General features: G+C 44.5%; 1 protein-coding gene across 1 annotated transcript in view; it reads left to right on the forward strand.

Annotated features, from left to right (window-relative positions):
* The window catches only part of LOC138247450 (phospholipase A2 inhibitor and Ly6/PLAUR domain-containing protein-like), an 87,921-nt gene extending 80,912 nt beyond the window's left edge, over positions 1–7,009 (forward strand). Inside the window, exons 3-4 of the mRNA XM_069202076.1 lie at positions 77–217; positions 5,769–7,009. Coding sequence (XP_069058177.1) covers positions 77–217; positions 5,769–5,959 — 332 coding nt within the window. The 3' untranslated portion in view covers positions 5,960–7,009. The remainder of the gene's footprint in view (positions 1–76; positions 218–5,768) is intronic.
* Positions 7,010–14,860: the final 7,851 nt, after the last annotated feature.

Below are 14,860 nucleotides of genomic sequence, written 5' to 3' on the forward strand. Positions count from 1 at the left end.
TCCAGGCTTATAGCCAATATCGATGACCATGGTGGACATAAAGTTGTGACCCTTGTCTGCTTGTCTTTTTTTAAAGTGCCAGTAACGGGTACCACGCTGAACGGAGTGATGTGCCGCACCTGCGTCACAGGAGACTCTACGTACTGTTATACACGGGACACCATTGAGTGCAAGGGCATCCAGAATAAGTGTGTCCACCTTGGAATTAAAACCACAGGTAAAGCTCAAGACTTGGTGGTCAGAGTGTATCTACTATATGTATTTGCTTGCTTATCATTTTTAATCTATTTACTATGCACTGTCCTAGTGCATTGTTTTTAATTGAAAACAATAACATTTTGTTTAAATCAGTATGTTCTCCTCACCCTCTTCTTCTGCCTCTACTTGCTCCCACCACTTTCCAAAACATAACCATTATCAAGCATCTCAAAAACAAAAGTGAGAGGTAAAGTTGTCACTAGTGGATGCTGGCAACACAATCAAATATGGTGCAGCCAACATGGTCACAAGGGGTGCAGATAACATGATCACACAGAGGGCGAGGAATGTTCGCATAGGGTACAGGTAACAGAATTAAAGTGGGAGTAGATGAGAGGGTCATGCGAGGTGCAAATTACAGGATCAATTTGTTGGCAAATGAGAGAGCTGTGTGGGATACATAAAACGGGATCATGCGAGGTACGTATGATAGAATCAAGGAGAGCAGATAAGAGGATCACACAGAGTGCAGATAACGTGGTCATAAGGGATGTAGACGAGTGGATCCCTTAGGATGCATCTAACAGGATCACAGTGAGTGTGCATAGATCATACAGGACTCAAATAATAGTCACATGGTGTGCAGTAATGGTGTCCAATACGGCAAATAAAATGCTCATATGGGGTAGGGTGCGGATACCAGGATCATATTGAGTGCACAGTGCAGTAACATATGTGGAGCTGATAAAAGGGTCATCTTGAGTTGGGATACCAGGATCATTGGGAAGAAATGTATAGGATCACTTGGGATGCAGGTAACAGGATCATATGGAGTGGATATAAATGGATCAGAAAAGGCAGATAAAATGATCATGTGAAATGCGGATGACAGGATCATGTTGGTGCAGACAACAGGACCACTTGTGGTGTTCATACAATAAAGTGGGATGCAGTTTACTGGATTACAAGGGGGATAATAGGAACATATAGAGTGCAGATAGTAGGAGTACATACGGTGCCATATATATAGGATCACAGGGGATGCTGATAACAGGATCACTTGGAATGCAGATAAAAGGATCACATGGGGTGCAGAATTAGGTGTCATGTTTATTTGTGAGATTTAATAAAGTGCTGAAGGTTGCCTTCAGAGAATCACATCACATTTGGTTGGGCTTACAGACACTGAAACAGAAAGGTCCTGTTTCAAAGTTTGGTGGACGGGTATTCTGTCCTCCGTATTACAATTTCCATAGGATATAATGGAATCGTAATACAGCACAGAGGATATCCGTCACGTTTGTGACAGAGTAACTCCAACCGCCAAACTCTAAATCAGGCCCTAAGGATGTGAGGTGGAGAAAGGTGGAGATAACAAGGTAAACTGAGATGCAGGATACAGGGCCACCAGAAGAATAACATACTGGAGGTGACAACATGCGTGCAGGTAACAGGATCCCTTGGAGTGCAGATAGCACGATTGCTGTGGGTGCAAATACCAGTTGTCATTGTAGGTAACCAGGAGGATCACAGGGATTGTGGATTAGATTACAATATCACACAGGGTCACATATCTGTCACAGGATAGGCAGACAGCTTACGGAATCACAACTGGTACAGATCCCAGGATCAAACAGAATCCAGATAACAGAGTCACAAGGGATGTAGATAAAAGATAAAAAAGAAGTTTAAAAACACACACAATTCTTGGGGGTAGCAATAACAGAGTTATAGGATGAGACAAGAGAGGCATAAGGGGAACTGCAGGTATCAGAATCACAAAGAATGCAGATAATAAAGCAAAGATTCAGAAAATAGGATCAAAGTGTGCCAATGAAGAATAGAGTGCAGATAGAAAAATTAGTTGGGGTGTAGATAACAGGATATGGAAAGCAGATAAAAGAACCTAAAGGGGTGCAGGTAACATAACAGAGAGTAGAAATGCCAGAATAACCTGCAGTGCAGATAGCAAGATAGAGAGCAGATCACAGAATCACAAGTGATGCAGATAACAGAATCACAGGAAGGGCTGATAACAAAATCCCAGTGGGGGCAGATAACAGAATCACAAGAGGAGCTGATAACAAAATAACACTGGGGCAGATAACAGAATTACAGTAGGAGTTGATAACAAAATCTCATGGGGGCAGATAACAGAATCACAGGGGAAGCAGATAACAAAATCTCATGGGGGCAGATAACAGAATCACAGGAGGAGCTGATAGCAAAATACCAATGGGGCAGATAACAGCATCACAGTAGGAGTTGATAATAAAATCTCATGGGGGCAGATAACAGAATCACAGGAGCAGCTGATAACAAAATAACACTGGGGCAGATAACAGAATCACAGGAGGAGCCGATAACAAAATCTCATGGGGGCAGATAACAGACTAACAAGAGTTAGTGATAAAACCATAGTGGAGTAGATAATAGAATCACTGTGGGTGCACGTAAAAGAAAATCAGGGATAGAAATAACATGATCACATGGGGTACAGCCAAGAGAAATACAGATGGTTTATATAACAGAATCACAAGGAGTGCAGATCCCAAAGCAGAGACTACAGCTTACAGGGTCACAGCGATGCCAAGAATAAAAAAAGAGAGTGCAGACAACAAAATTACAGCGGTGCAGATAAGAGAAAAGAGAGAGCAGATAAAACAGTCACAGTGGGAGAAAATAATAAGATACAGAGTACAGATAAGAAAATTATAGAGGTTGCAGATACCACGGCAAAATGTAGAGATAACAGAATCACTGAAGTGCAGATAACAGGGTGCAGAATACACCCCTATGGAATCATAGGGACGCAGACAAGCCCATCAGAAGGTTGGGTGGGGGGTATTCCCATGGCCACTGCTTTTATCGTATGCCATGCTTAACTGCAGCTTTTATTCTTAGGGCCATATGTCAAAAGAATTGATGTAGGGCAGCACCACAAGCCTTCTTCCTGCGGTGCCCTGCATCAAAACAAAAGGTCAGGAATGCGCCTTTTCTACAAGATGCAGCCTATTTCTGTCCTCTTCAACTGCACTGGCGCACAGTGGCCCTGATTTATACTTTTTGGTGCAAAACTGCACAAATGCAGTTTTGCACCAAAAAGTTCAGCACCGGCTTGCACCATTTCTGAGCACCAGCTGGGCACCATATTTATGGAATGGTGCAAGCCGGTGCAAAGGGTAGGCTAGCGTAAACAAAAATGATGTCAGCCAGGTGGGGCTGGCGGTATGGAAGAAGGGGGTTTTGCACCAAAAAATGATGTAAGGCAGGTTAGAGTAAAAAGCAAATTACTCTAACCTGCCTAGAGTCATTCTCTGACACTAAACCATCCATACCACATGACTCTTGTCTTAGAAAAGACAGGAGTCAGGCCCACCACCCCAATGGATAGCACAGGGGACCAGGGTCCCCTCAACATGGCCACTGCACCCAGTGCCATGTAGGGGGGGCATTTTAGGGCCCCCAATAGCACTTTATAAAAAAATAAAACTTACCTGTGCTTACCTATACTTACCTGGGATGGGGTCCCCCATCCTCCGCTGTCCCTTTGGTGTGGTGGGTCTGGGTGTCCCTGGGTCGTGGGGAGGGCACCTGTGGGCTTATTCCATGGCATGGTGTTCCACTATGGAAATAGGCCCACAGGTCCCCTAATGCCTGCCCTGACCCAGGAGTTAAATAATGGTGCAAAGCAAGCTTTGCACCATTATTTGACCCCTCCTCCCCTGTGCATGATTTTACCATGGGGGATAAATATGCCGCTAAGGCCATAGAGTCATTTTTTGCATGGGAACGCTTAATTTCATCTCATTGACGCAAAGCAGGTTTCCACATCCAAAAAATGACTTTAACTCCATAACTTTGGCACTAGATGGATCTAGCGTCAAAGTATAAATGTGGAGTTAGTTTTGCACCGAATTTGCGTAAAAAAAAAAGACGTAAATTTGGTGCAAAACAAGTATAAATATGCCCCAGTGGGCTGATATGAACCAATGCAGGCACCCTTGCACCATGGTGCAAGGATGTCTGCACTGGAGGGATGGTTGTTTTTGTGCAGGAAGGGACACCTTCGTACACAAAAGCAATCACAAGAGGTGTTTTCCTCTTTCTGTGTGTGCAGCAGAATACGGCACACATGGAAAGAGGAAACAACAAAGCAAAATAATGTTATTTCTCATTGTTGCGCTTCCCTTACATCTCCCCTGGGGAGGCGGAGGCTTTTGATGCATTCCTAGATTTACAAAACCTTGTAAATGTGCGAATGTATCGAATGCCATGGGTGTTATGTGGGCACACCCACTTAAACACCCATGGCACTCTTCCCTGTCACAAAGTGAGGCAACGCAGTGACTTACACTGCATTGACACAGTCCATATTTACAAGGCCATGAAAATTCACACGGTGTGGCTTTACGTGGTCTTGTAAATCTGACTCTGCAGTGTGCCACGCTGGACCATCACTAAAAGTGCAGTTCCAGGGGTGCAATGGGCCTTATAAATATGGTCCTTGGGGCCATATTTACAAAGTTTTGACGCTGGAAGCACAGCAAGCTTTCTTCCTGTGCTTCTCTGCGTCCAAACAAAAAAAGCAGGAATGTGCCCTATCTACAAGCTATGGCACATTCCTGCCATTATCCCCTCCACTGGGGTACAATGGGTTGCTATGCACCAAGGCAGGGCCCCCTGCACCATGGTGCAAGGGTGTCTGCATTGCTGGGATGATCCCTTCCTGCACAAAAACAATCATTTTCCTCTTTCTATGTGTGCTGCTACATAATGCAGCGCACATAGGAAGAGGGAAAAACTGTGGAGAAATAATGTTATTTCTCCTTGTTGCGCCTCCCATACACCGCCTCTGGGGAGGTGTAGGCTTTTGCTGCATCCTCACGATTACAAAACCTTGTAAATCTGGGAATGTGTCAAATGCCACGGGTGCTATGCGGGAACACCCACGGCACGCCTCCCTGTCGCAGGGGGAGGCACTGCAGCGACTTGCACTGTGTTGACTCAGTCCATATTTACAAGGCCATGAAAAGCCACACAGGGTGGCTTTACGTGGCCTTGCAAGTATGGCCCTGCAGTGTGCGGAGCCCGAACGTCACTAACAGTGACATTCTGGCAGCGCAATGGGTCTTCTAAATATGGCCCTTAGATGGTAAAACCTGTCTGCTCTATTTAATAATGAAAATGTATCGAACATCACAGAAACCATTAGAAGGTGCCAGATTGTGTTTGCTTGCAGTCTGGGGTCCGGAAAAAACTTCTGCCATGCCTGGATATAGAATAACAGGACACAGCCTCCATATGTCAGTCGCAAGAAGTGCAAAAACAGAGTGAAGGCGGCACATAACAGATTCTCAGGGGTTACAGTAACAGATTCACATGGGTTGCAGATAACAGATTCACAGGATCCCAGATAACAGAATTACATGGGATACCAGACATGCACGTAACATAATTACAGGGAACTTAGGCAAGATGATAACACAAACAAACTGGAGTAACAGGGATGCTTATGCTGTGGAAAAGAGGACCATATCTGTGGCCATATTAACCCACTTCTTTTGCAGGTAAAGTGTATTCCACTGTTGCCTTTCGTGGTTGCGGGAGTCCACACCTGTGTGCTACTGGTACCTTCGTATCCACATCTGAAGATGTAACCACAGAAATTACCATGCAGTGCAGCGACAGCGCCATCCGCCCAGAACATGGGCTCTTCCTCACGGCCATCACCTTCCTGCTGCTGAAGCTCCTCCACTGAACTCCTCAGGGATCCCAGAGCTCCATAGGCCAGCTCATCCTGGACAGTGGATCCACCATCTACCTTGTGAAGAAGGGTCCACCACACCAGTGCATTCTATCAACAGTCGCGTATTAAAGACTGTCCTCAGAGTCCATCTCCCTCATCGGAACTTTAATCCAGTGGTCTTCAAACTTTTTAGTGCTGCGCCCTCCCAGTGAAAAAAAAATCATCAGGGCCCCCCTCTGGATTTTTCATACTTATTCTATCAAATTGGCAATATTTTTAAATATGTCTAGCATTATTTAAACTTTGCAGTTCTGATACTGTTTTAAAAAGGCAATCAAATACATGATGCCAAACATGCTATTCTGGTCAGGCAGGCCTCACTAACATGTCAAATTATCCACTTTGTGATTATGTGTGATTATTAGAAGTGGGGGTGGGGTGGGGGTTTTGAAGAGTACTTGGAGTCCCTTCCCTTTTAATACACAATGCCAGCTTGGATACAGTGATGGCCCATTACAGAGCGGTTTAGTGCTGCAAATTTTTTTCAGCTTGAAACAAAGCTATGTCATTAGTGTAATGCTTGTTTAGACTAGAGCCTGGTGCACCCCTGGAATCACTTGAGGCCTCTCCTGGGGGGCGGGTGGAGGGGTGAGAGGGGAAGGACAGCCCCCCAGTTTGAAGACTCCTGCTCTAATCTGACTTTTCTTTCTACCATAACCATGGTCATTGTTCTGGGGATGGTGACACGTATTACAGTCCTACAATACTGATTTTTAGCGACTTTTGTTAAAGAAATGTCAATGAGGTATTTTAATGTGCACTCAGTGGAATCAGAATTACAAGTTAGGCACCAATAAACTCAGTCCCAATATCATGTTCTGTTGAACTTTATATTGCTTGTGTGTAATCTCAAGGAATTCCTCAATATGTCTTGTACAATAAATTGCACTTTTATCTTAAAAATAAGGGCCTGATTTAGAGTTTGGCAGATGGCATTACTCCATCACAAACATGACAGATATCCTGTGCATCGTATTATGATTCCATTATACCCTTTAGGAATCGTAATAAGGACGACAGAATATCTGTCTCGTTTGTGACAAACTAACCCATCTGCCAAACTCTAAATCAGGCCATAAGTCTTTTTCTCACATTGTTTTTCATGTGATTTATCTCCTGCAGGAGCCAAATATGATTTGAAGTAGCTCAATTACATTTTCAGCTTGAACGAGCCTGCTGCTGATATGTCGTGTGACTTTGAAATGTCAGCTATGATACTACGTTCAATTATCTTGTGAGATTCAAATAAAAAAATTACACATATTACATAAAAGACTTAGGGGTATATTTATCAAACTTTCACACTGCGCAACACAGCAAGCCACTTCCTGCCCTTCTTGAAAGGGAAAAGGCAGGATTGGACCATATTTAACATTATGTGCCGCATTCCTGTCCTTTCCTAGTGCTGGCGCACTGTGTGCAGCCTTGTGCCAACTGAGGCACCCTTGCACCTTGGTGCAAGGAAGCCTGCGTTGTAGGCAGGATTGTTTTTCTGTAGGAAGGGGTAACTTCCTGAACAAACACCAATTCTAAGACGCATTTGCCTCTTTCTACGTGTGCTATAGAATGCAGCACACATAGAAAGATGAAAAACAGGGAGAAATAAAGATATTTCTGATTACGCCTCACCTGGGCAGATGTAGCATTTTGACACATTTTCAGGTTTACCACTCATGGTAAATCTGGGAATGTGCCACAATCTTCATGGTAAATCTGGGAATGTGCCACAATCCCTGGGTGGATGCGTGTAAACACCTACACTGCACTCATTGGATGCCTCCTTGGGGCAGAGTAACGCATGGCAGTGATTTGCGCTGCCTTGTGTTATTCCAGATTTATCAGGCCATGCAGAGGCGTGCAAGGTGGCCTTACGTGGCTTGATAAAGCTCACTTAGGTTTCCATCTTGCGTGGCACAAGGCTGACACAGAACCTTATTGGACCATAAATTTGCAATTTTGCCTACCACTACCCAAATAGCCAAAGGTCTTTCCTCTGGTGTTTGAAGAAATTGACCAGAGACAGTAATACTTGGAAAAACAGTTCAGTCCATGACAATACAATTCCTGAGCAGACACACACTGTCAGGAAATGTCAGTAACTGACTAGCATAAGGGCAGAGGCTACTTCCACATACACAGTGGAGATGAAAAGTGTGCTGCTGAAGAGCAAAGGAAAACATGGAAACAGAATGTAAACAAATAGACATAGGAAAATAGACAGTAAAGGCAGGATTGGTGGTACACAAACAATAGGAGATAGTTGCTTAGGTATGCCTTGTGAAGGAAACCTAGGTTTTAAACAAACTACACACAATTATATTACAACACATCCCCCCCACACCCTCCAAAACCAAGAGAGGCACGAATGAGTGACACACATGAATGTAATAGTCCTCCAATCTGTTGGGAGCTCCACTTTCCCTTGTGAGTCTAGTGTTTTCTTCCAACACTGCAGAATTGTTCTCGCCTGCAGCATCCAGTTGTCTCAGTATTATTTTCAGGAACTTGTGTTTCTTGTGTGCATTAGTCATGGTTATATTCCTCTACCTCATTGCCCATTGCTACTGGACCAGAATTCAAAAACGTTTCACAAGAAGAAGTGACATTTCACATGAACTTTACTTTGATGTTGTAAAATGAAAATAAGATGAAGAATCTGGATCCTGATTAAATAAGCAGGAATTAGTATACCCGTAAGACTGATTATCATCATTGGTTGTATCAATGTTTACTCTGGCAAGCTTGTTTCAGCTCCACCATAAGCCATTATTTGCAGAGGTCTCACCAACCTGCCCAACTTGAAATACTCTTGAAAATTTGGATAAACCTTTCTTAACATTGAATGGTAATTTGATTTTGATTTTTTCACCTGGGTTTTATTAATAACCAGGATTTGAGCTGTTCTGGGAAGAAACTTTCCCTTCTTTTTTCCGCATTGGTCTCCGTCTTGTGATAGATTTGAAATCTAAGATTTCTCTCTTTGATGCTGGTACAGCATGGGCCATCCTACCACTTAATAAGTGGAGAATGACACTCTGATAATGGAATGCGGAGTGGAGTGGTAAAGCCAGGTCTTTTAACAAGCTTTTAGCATGATGCCTGTTGGCAACAGCTGCATTAACTGCTTCAAACCTAAGGGGCAGATTTATGAAAAGTGGTGCAGCACCTGGTGCTGCAACACTTTTCTTGCAACCCTTACACTACCACGTGTGCACCTTATCTAAGGTACGGTGCACCATGGCGGTAGTGAGGGGAACTAGAGTCAAACTAGAGTCTAGAACGAGAGTCAACATTTTTTACGCTAGTTTGGAGCTTTGCAGGATTAGCATTAAAAAAATTTACTCTAATCCTGCAAAGCCCATTGAGGCCCATTGTAATCAATGGTGTGCCTTCTTTTAACGCCTGCTCTGAGCCCTAACGGGGAAACACCCCCTTTGCATACACTGTCGCTGGTGCAGGCATAATGTAGCGCAAAGGGTTACAAAGTGGGGCAATGCATGCATTGCGCCACTTTGTAAATTTGGTGCAACGATTGTGGCCTCGGTGGGCCACATTAGCGACAATACAAATGATGCTAATGTGTTACAAGTTGGATGCTAGGGGCTCTTAAATCTGCCACAAAATTGCTTGATTTTTTTTTTACAAAAAGGAGACCTTTTTTGTGGCCTCTTCCTTTTTTCTTTGACAATACTGAAATTGCATGTTTCTAATACATCATTCACAAAGTCAACTGCACATTCTTCCACTACTTCACACTTATGCCCATATTTATGAAAAGTTTGTGCCACCGTTACACCATTTTATTTTTACGCAAAAGCCACTTTTCCTTGGCTTGTGTAATTTTCTAGGAGTGGCACTTTACCTTGCGTCGTTCATCGACAATGATATACAAGGAAGGCGTTCCTTCCGACAAAAAATACGCTAGCCCTCTAGTGCCATATTTATGATGACGCACGCTTAGGATCGTTGAGGAAAAATGGCGCAAATTCTGATTTGCGTCAAAAGTTTAACGCCTGGTCAGACCAGATGTTAAAATGACTCACAGCCATAAGTATATAAGGAAAACTCACAGAAGGAACTCCTGCAAACAACAGGTCAACATGGGCCTGTTACTGCTACAGCTCGTCACCCGGAGACGACGACAGCGATGCCGCCAAGTGCCACCATCACCACCACAGCACCCTCAAGCACCACAACAGCAACCACAAAGACAACGAAAAAGAAGACATTGAATATTTCACCAATGGACATCCATCCTTGGCCTCAGGGAACAATAGGTCATAAGACACTACCGTCTCAAGCGGGTGTCCATAGTACGCCTGCTCTAGCATATTGCTCCTGACATCACGGCAAGAGTGGAAAGTCCAACAATCAGACCACCCATGACCAATTTCCTGGGTGTGCTCCACATGCTGGCCTCAGGTTCACTTCAAAGCACTGCAGCACGAGAGTGTGGTTTTTCTCAACCATCCTTTTCTGTCTTCCTCCCTATGGTAGTGGTTGCCATCATCTGCCTCACTCCCCTCCACATCATGTTTCTCAACACCCAGCAACTGCAGCAGGAGAAGAAACAAGCATCCTACTAGATCTCTGGATTCCCGCATTTGCTGGGTGCAATGGACTGCACGCATGTCCAACTTGTCCCTCCTTCTGCAACAGGAAGAGGAAACATACACACTCCATAAACTTGTAGGCCATTGTGTACCATAGTGGGATATTCACCAACATCCTTGTCAAATATCCTGGCAGCATGCAGGATGGCTACATCCTCAGGCACTCAATAATAAACTAACGCTACCAGGATGGACAGTATGGCAATGGCCTACTCCTAGGTAAGCAAGCCTACACTACATAACACATACAACATACAAAACATATGGGGCAAACAACACACACACCACACTCAACACACATATACAGGGAAGCATAGATGACTGCTGAGCAGCATGCATCACTCCACAAATCCGATGCACATCACCCCCCACATACAGCCACATGTACAAGCCCCTAGCACCACTAGACTGTCACTTTTAATGATGCTCCGGTGGAACAATACCATCTCTGCATTTAAAAGGTGGTGTCAAGCTGCTACTTGTGTCCTAATGCTGCCTTGAATATACAGCCCATTCACACCCATCACTTAGAGTGGGAGGGGTCTGCAATGGGTATTGCGGTGGGCATGCCTACGTAACAGACCTTGCATATTGGCACTACCCCACATTTACAACAATCTGTAAGCCTGAGACAGTTGAACCACCGCGTTGGTGGCTGTCAGACTGCCACCGCAACCTTGGTGGTCTGAAGACCGCCATGGTCGTAATGACCCTCTTAGTGTTTTGTCCGTGCTCCTGACAGATAAGGAAAAAAACCATATATTTGCATTTATGGTATCCTATCTGGCAGCAACACACTTGCAAGTCCCACAGATGCCAAAAGACCCAATTCAGGCCTCAACAGAAGGCAATGGGAGAAATACATTCTCCTGATCATGTATTTAAAATGTTCCACTTTCCTCTTCTAAAGTACTGACATGTATAAACAAGGGGCACCCAAGCAACTGAGATAACTGCCCTGAGACATTACTGGGTGCGCTGAGAGATGGAATGCAGAGCTGGCCACACCAAAGGGAGGTATGCAACACACAATAATGGAACAGATTGGGAGGTGCACTGCAGATAGGGGGCTGCTTATCATATACTGGAGCAGATGATGCACCATAGTTTAAATCAAGGGGGAGTATACCCAACAGTACAGAGTGCATTACTTATCCTCGCATGGGGTCCAGTGCCCTGCGCAAGCTAATTCTATGTCAGGACCGGAGGCTTCTGATTATGCTATCTCTTTCTTTTCTGTCAAAACACAGCAGCCAATGAAAAACTTAAACTACATTTCCCATGAGGCCACAGCCTCGATATCACCCCCAATCAGGGCCTACCCTTCCATATATATGTCATAGTCCACCAAAGTCTGTTCTCTTTCTTTGCTGCTGCAGCCACAGAGCTAAGTCCTTTATAACAATTTATTTTCATTGTTATAATCGTGGTTGAATCTAGCGCGGCCTAGTGCCTGCAAGCACTTTATTTGTATTCCGATTTCATTCGTTTTTCATGTGATTTATTTCTTGGGGCATTATTGTGTATTTTACTTGCGTGCGCGTCTTTTCAAAAAGCTTCACTGGCGAGGAGGCCTGAAACGATTATGGCTTTTCCTCTAATACGCCTCACTCGCGGGACTTTGCTCATGCGCACTGAAGATCCTCTGTGCGAGCGAGCTTTTCCCTGCGAGGATAAGCGATATTCCCCAACCGGCAGTAAAAAGGCTGGGTAATTGTGCCAGCATTCGCTCAGGATACACCCGGAGGGGCTGTAAGAATACTAATAGAGCCTTGCTCGAGGGAAAATAATTTTACAGGCACTTGGTTTCCCCCCTCAATTTAATTCTGTGCATTTGGGACCTCATGTGTAATTATAAAAGCACAGAAATATGGCCCAATTCAATGATAATCAATATGGGGAGTATGATGCTGGTCATTATGATCAGCACATGGAGGAGCGACTTGTTGAAGCTCTTGATTTCCATTTGCAGGACTCAGTTAATAAAGCTTTGGTCAAACCCTTATGCACAACCTATCTTCAATTTGGGATTCAGGAGCTGTGGCGCAGGCTCGGAGAACCCCACCCCAGTAAAGGTCAATATTAATGAGCCTGGCCGGTCATCTGATGACCTCCTTGACCAGACCTTTACCTCAGTCTTAAATAATCATGAATATGGGGCGTTCCAAAATCTCTCAACCCCCTCTGGGCAAACTAGCCAACATTCTGACTCGGCTTCTTCCAACTCAGATAAGTCTCCTATGCAAGACAAAGTACAGGGTAAACGCAAACACAAGGCACATCACGCCGAAGATCCAGAGACGGCATCTCTAAGAAAAAATTTACAATTTGACCCTAATTCTATCATACATCCTCGTTCCACTGAATGGGTTCCATGTCAAGAAGTGGTGGAATATGTGCAGTCTAGACTGCGAAGAAGCTGTGAGAAGGACGTCAGGAACACCCTCCGCTCTGAATGACCCCGTTCAGCCCTATCCGGCAAGGTTGCGGAGATTCTGGAACTTAACCCACACATCGTAACTTTCGTAAAGACTATGCAAAAGACCCCAAGAAGGGTATTGACAAGGCCTGGCGAAGTTGCCAAAACAAACTGTTAGATATTTCTGGCCCTCTTACCAAAATATTAGACTTGGCAGTTCACGCTAAAGAACCACAAGAAGCTATTGATCCTGAACTTTTACTAGAATGGGCCCAACGAGCCATGTGTCTATTTGGGAATGGCAACTGCGCCATTTCTAAAGAACGTAGGAAATCCCTCCTGCTACGCATAGACCCAAAACTGACTGAATTGCCATCGTCTGATGCAGGGCCTTCGGCTAATGGACTCCTGTTTGGAGACAGGTTTGTCAAGGATTTGGCCAAATATGTAGCTCCCTTCTCAGCCCTAGATAAAGCTCAGACGTCCATCAAGAAGGTATTCAATAGTGGCCTTTTTTGCAGTGATGCGTTTTGGAGGTCGAACGTCGGACCGGTTCAGCCCTCAGACTTCCAGACCATACTACAGAGGCAGAGGTTCCTCGAATTACCAAGCCAACACCAACTTCTACCCGGCGAGAGGTCATGGATACAGAGGTCGTAATCCCAGAGGACCTCATAGAGGAGGACAATATAGTCAAGCCTCCTCCCAACCAGGTAATTCCTCTTCCTTCACAGAAGTGGTTCTGGGGGGAAGAGTGGGTCTGTTTGTACGCGATTGGTCCTGCATCACTCAAGATGTGTGGGTACTAGAAACCATTCAGGGTTATCATCTAGAGTTCTATTCAAATCCAGAGCAGGTTTCCATTCCCCCTCCTCTCCTTTTTTCCCCAACAAGAGAGTTCTTTCATAGATCAAGAAGTCAAAGCCTTGCTTCAGAAAGGGGCGATTGTTCATTTTCTTCCCCATCCCAGGGGCTTCATCAGCACAATCTTTTTGGTTCAAAAGAAGGGAGGGGGTTCTCGGTTAGTTCTCAATCTTCAACATTTCAATTCTTGGATTGTCTATTGACATTTCAAAATGGAGGGCATTCACCTCTTTCGGGATCTCTTGTTGGAAGGGGATTGGATGGTCTGGTTGGACCTCAAAGACGCTTATCTGACCATTCCCATTTTTGCTCCTCATCGACGCTTCCTTCAGTTCTTTTGGCAAACAAGGTGTTACGAGTTCTCCGCTCTTTCCTTCGGGCTGTCTTCAGCCCCCTGGTGTTATACCAAAATAATGTGCCCAGTTGTTCAATGGCTTCAGAAAAAGGTGTTCGTCTTATCATTTATCTGGACAACATTCTAATCATGGCACAGGAAGAAAGCGTAGTACTTCTCCGTCTCTCCTAGACAATTCAATTGCTCCAGGACCTGGGGTTTATCATAAATGCAGAGAAATCCCAGTTGGTACCGGCCCAATAGATAGATTTCTTAGTATTCAAGATAGATTTGATTTCAGCTCAATTGAAACTCCCATTGACAAAGAGACCTGCCATCAAGAAATAATTGAGGAGAGCGTTGTCTGCTCCTTCGATTTCCTTGAGGGTTCTTGCCCGATTGGTGGGCCTCCTAGCATCTTCTATTCAGCCCATTTTTCCGGGGCCTCTATATTATCGAGCCGTTCAGAGAATGATGATCTCACATCTTTGAAAGGGCCTTTCATATTCGGAGCACGTGATGCTGTTCCAGGAAGCCTGAACAGAAATTCAATGGTGGGTGACTCATGTGGATGCCTGGAATGGCAGAGCAATATCTTCATCAATTCCGGAGATAGTCATAGA

The sequence above is a fragment of the Pleurodeles waltl genome, chromosome 7 (genome assembly GCF_031143425.1).
Source record: "Pleurodeles waltl isolate 20211129_DDA chromosome 7, aPleWal1.hap1.20221129, whole genome shotgun sequence".
Lineage (NCBI taxonomy): Eukaryota > Metazoa > Chordata > Amphibia > Caudata > Salamandridae > Pleurodeles > Pleurodeles waltl.